Consider the following 5,313-nt stretch of genomic DNA (forward strand, 5'->3'; position numbering starts at 1 on the left):
GGAACCTTTGTATTTTATTAATTACTAACTAAAAAATGTAAACATTTTAAAAATAACACCACACAGGCATTAATAAACACCGATTATGTAAAAAACTCAATTTTGACAAAAATGGAGATAGAACCATATAATTCTAACGTCACGAAATGTATTTGATTCTTACTTGAACATGAATGGAGTACTGAAATGAATGAACGGATGATAATAAATGATTCATTTGATGCATCCCAATGAATGTAACACTGGTGTCTGTCTCACAATCTTTATTTAGAGTGAAAAAGTGGATTCCTACGCTATTCAACACGCAGACCACAACAACAAGCTTAACAGGACAAAGACACACACACACTCACACACACACAGAGAGGCAGACCGCCGAGCCCTGTTAACAGACAGGCTAACACGCTGTGTAATGGCAGGGAGAGAGCAGCAGGGAAATGCTACGCTAACTCAGTCAGACGCCAATCTGCACGTCCTTCCCCAGGTCAGAGCCCGTCGCCTGATAACATCCTCCAAAAGGCGGCTAAGTGGGCGGTTACCTAGCAACAGGTGTTCAGAGTGACTCTCAAGAGGCGGCAAGGACAAAACAGGCGTCAAAAGGCCACGCCTGTACTCATAACGGCATTCATCTTTACAATATACCTATTAACTATCTGCCTCTGTCTGGGAGAGCGCACACAAACATGAGCATGAATACCAATGAGAGCCAACGGGAGGATTCTTATGAAGACATAGTGTGTGTGGCTTGTGGATTAAGCTGTGAACGCTAAGTCTGTTTATATCTTCTGTGATGCTATCTTACTGTACATAGCTCCTAGGCTAGATCTTCAGTGACACGCACACGCACACATACAAAACACACACGCACGCACACGCACGCACACACACACACACACACACACACACACACACACACACACACACACACACACACACACACACGCGCGCACATACAAACACACGAGGCTAAGGCTAGCTCTTCAGTGTTGATAAACCAGACAGACAGCCATACAGCCAAAAACACACACACACACACACACACCACACACACCCACACACACACACAAACACAAGGCTAAGGCTAGCTCTTCAGTGTTGCTAAAACCAGACAGACAGCCAGACAGCCAAAAACACACACACACACACACACACACACACACATCAGGTAGTTCCATAGCAGCTAGTTTCATATCAGGTAGCTTCAGCAGTTCAACTGGCTACTACAGTAAGGGAGTAGACTGGTTATGGAAGTAGACTGGTGGCTCCGTTGTTGTGACAGAGCGAGCTAATGAGGCGGTGAGAGACGAGGTGTTCACCTCCACGCTGGAACGAGAGGCAGGAAGGAAGGGAACACCGAGCAGACTTTAATAGCTAGGGGTGCGCTTCAAAAATTCAAAACACATTCACAGGGACAGCTTCCGTTGCCCCCCGCTCCAAACCGGAGAACGGAGCGATTCGACGATTACGGTAGAGCAGAGAGACAGTGAGATGGAGAGCGTAAGAGACAAGGTGGTACTTTTAAGACCTTTTCGTCATGCGAAAGAAAAAGGCGCGTGTGTGTATGAGACAGAGAAAGAGCGAGAGGGAGATAGAAAGAGAGAGAGAGAGAGAGAAAGGGAGAGAGAGAGAGAGAGAGTGTATTTATAGAACGAGTTTGTACGAGTGGACGCTGGCGGAGGTAGAAATCAGAAGACGGGCTAAATCGTTAAGTGTGTTTTGATACCGTTACGAATTCCGTTCCGCGCATTACAACGAGCCCGACGGAACGATTTCTATCTCCACCTCCGCCTCCTCTGTTATGTGTGTCATCATGTGTGTGTGTGTGTGTGTGTGTGTGTGTGTTCAATCAGTTAGAGGGTGGTAGCTCCAGTGAAGAGAACAGAGACCACATAAAGCCTCCTCCCCCATCAGAGCACTCCCAGTCCCAGTCTTCCAGAACTCATTAGGCCCAACACAGCCACGCGGTCCTGGGTCGTTGTCCAGTCGCGCTTCGCCGCTCCTATCGAGCTTCTATCGTCTCTTTCATGTCTCTCTTTCTCCCTCTGTCATCATGCGTGACCTCATGAGGTATCCCTGACTTTATCCATCTCTCCCCCTCCCCCCCCCCCCCGCCTCTTCTCCTTCACTATCTCAGTTTCCCTCACACCCTCCTCATCTCTCGGAGCAGACGACTGCATCCGTTTGTGGAGACAAAGCAATGACAGATCCGCTTGTGGCGGGGTCAGTGAGTCCACTTCACTATGGCAACCGTCATAAAAGTCGTCGTATGATTACAGGGAAATCTCACACTCCCGGGAATATGAACTCGGTTCATTTACAATCCAAATGAAGCCGCTCATGATGATTGAGATCATCCCACACTGTATTGTATAGTAGTGCACTAAAACCAGATGTAGAGTGCTGAAACCTAGTACGTATACGAAAGCCAACACTACATAGTACATTACTAGACTAAACCCTACTGTTCTAAACCCTACTGTACTAAACCCTACTGTACTAAACCCTACTGTTCTAAACCCTACTGTTCTAAACCCTACTGTTCTAAACTCTACTGTTCTAACCCTACTGTTCTAAACCCTACTGTTCTAAACCCTACTGTACTAAACTCTACTGTTCTAACCCTACTGTTCTAAACCCTACTGTTCTAAACCCTACTGTACTAAACCATACTGTTCTCTGTTCTAACCCTACTGTTCTAAACCCTACTGTACTAAACCCTACTGTACTAAACCCTACTGTTCTAAACCCTACTGTTCTAAACCCTACTGTTCTAACCCTACTGTTCTAAACCCTACTGTTCTAAACCCTACTGTTCTAAACCCTACTGTACTAAACCCTACTGTTCTAAACCCTACTGTTCTAAACCCTACTGTTCTAAACCCTACTGTTCTAAACTCTACTGTTCTAACCCTACTGTTCTAAACCCTACTGTTCTAAACCCTACTGTACTAAACCCTACTGTTCTAAACCCTACTGTACTAAACCCTACTGTTCTAAACCCTACTGTTCTAACCCTACTGTTCTCTGTTCTAAACCCTACTGTTCTAACCCTACTGTTCTCTGTTCTAAACCCTACTGTACTAAACGAGTAAAACTTTCGCCGGGTTTGTTTGCGCGAGCACGACGACGCTGCTGGATCCTGGATATGTTTACCTGTGTGCAGGAAGAACAACAGACGGCGCAGGCGCCAGACCAGACTAGATGATTGTGAGTGAAGATATTATCAAAGTGTACGGGTGATCGACAGGCGAGTACGCTTTGATAATATCTTCACTCACTATCATCTAGTAGACACTGTCTCGAGCCCTGCTACTGTACTAAATTCGAATGCACAGCTCTTAACCTCCTAGTGTTCCAAAGCAAAACAAAAAAGCTAATAATATAAAAAATATACAAATAAACCCCTTGCGGCCTCACCTTGCATTTCATCATGTCCCTGACGCGCTCCTGCATGGTCTGGCCGGCCTTGGGCCTGACCAGCAGGTAGAGGGTCCTGACCTCGGGGCAGGAGCGGAGCAGCTTCTCCACCAGCACCTTGCCCATGAAGCCCGTGGCGCCGGTGATCAGCACATTCTTCCCCGCGTAGTAGTCAGCGATGGACGCCATCTCGCCACCGCCGCCGCCGCCGTCGTCCGCTGCTGCCAGTTTGTCTGCCGCTGTCGCTCGTCCTGGTCCCAACCTTCACAAGATGGCCCCTACAGGTGGGAGGGGGGAGGGAGGGAGGGAGGGGAGGAAGGAGTAGGAGAGAGAGGTAGTGATGGTAGAGTAGAGGAGAGAATAACGAGATTAGTATTAAGACACACACACACACACACACACACACTGTGAAGCATTCCTCTGGTGGGGACGTTGTGGTCTGTCGTCCCTCCTCCACACCCTCCCTCACCCTCCCTCACCCTTCCTCACCCTCCCTCACCGACACAAGTTAACGCTTCAGCGATACTGTCTCTGCGTCCAAAACACCTCACCCTATCACTCCCTACCTCAATCACCCCCACAACATCACCCCCACCACAATCACCCCCACCACAATCACCCCTACCACACAATCACCCCTACCACAATCACCCCTACCACAATCACCCCTACCACACAATCACCCCCACCACAATCACCCCCACCACAATCACTCCCACCACAATCACCCCTACCACAATCACCCCACCACAATCACCCCCACCACAATCACCCCTACCACAATCACTCCTACCACAATCACCCCCACCACAATCACCCCTACCACAATCACCCCTACCACAATCACCCCTACCACAATCACCCCTACCACAATCACCCCCACCACAATCACCCCTACCACAATCACCCCCACCACAATCACCCCTACCACAATCACTCCTACCACAATCACCCCCACCACAATCACCCCTACCACAATCACCCCTACCACAATCACCCCTACCACAATCACCCCTACCACAATCACCCCCACCACAATCACCCCTACCACAATCACCCCCACCACAATCACCCCCATCACAATCACCCCTACCACAATCACCCCTACCACAATCACTGGACTTAGAAACTACTTAAAAACCAGGTTTGGAGACGCTTTGATCTTGTTTCATGAACAAAGGGGTTTCTCAGTCGTGAAGTGACCACGGCCATCCCTGAGGTCGTGTGGTGTGCATGAGCAAAGCGCTGTCCCCATGGCAGCCAGGCAGCCTCAGCTGACCACAACAATTTCAGGAATAAACGCATGCAAGCCTATCATAGTTCACATGGAGAGAGATCTATATCAGGGAATTAAAAACAGACACTTGCTCTCCCTTCATCCTACCAATGCATATTGACATTCACTGGGGCACACAGAGTCGTCGTCATCCCCCCCCCCCCACCCCCACCCCCTCTCCCATAGGGACTACAAATGGCTGAGAGTTGAATCAATCAGCTCTCTAATGGCACTGCTGTAATGGACTTTGTCTGGTTATTTCGGCCGACTCAATACAATTAATCAGCAGCGTGTGTCTGCAGCAAACGCGTGGCAGGCGGCCAAGCCCTAGGGGGGGGGGGGGGGGGGGGAGTGCTGATTACCACAAAGACATAAGATAGAGCTGCCTGGTGCTGTGCCTCGCATCCAGTGAACAGGACAGTTGGCAGAGTAGCTTATGCCTTGGCATGCCCCCCGGAGATCACATTATAGCACTTTGCTGTCACTGAGAGCGGGCAGACGCTAAAAGAAGAAGAAGAGCATTAGTTCACTTCCTGCCAAGATCTGAGGTACGTATGAGTGGACCGGTGCCCTAGCTGTGTGAGTGAACCTTCTTGGTACAGCATCGTCTGAGAGTCTGG

The 5,313-nt window shown here is 49.0% G+C and overlaps 1 protein-coding gene across 1 annotated transcript in view; it reads right to left on the reverse strand.

Annotated features, from left to right (window-relative positions):
• Positions 1–3,609, reverse strand: part of LOC308163525 (fatty acyl-CoA reductase 1-like) — a gene marked incomplete at its 3' end in the record, with an annotated part of 25,007 nt that extends 21,398 nt beyond the window's left edge. Inside the window, exon 1 of the mRNA XM_080537701.1 lies at positions 3,418–3,609. Within this exon, the coding sequence (XP_080393827.1) occupies positions 3,418–3,606 (189 nt within the window). The 5' untranslated portion in view covers positions 3,607–3,609. The remainder of the gene's footprint in view (positions 1–3,417) is intronic.
• Positions 3,610–5,313: the final 1,704 nt, after the last annotated feature.

This window comes from Nansenia antarctica (assembly GCF_963989245.1).
Source record: "Nansenia antarctica genome assembly, chromosome: 8".
NCBI lineage: Eukaryota > Metazoa > Chordata > Actinopteri > Argentiniformes > Microstomatidae > Nansenia > Nansenia antarctica.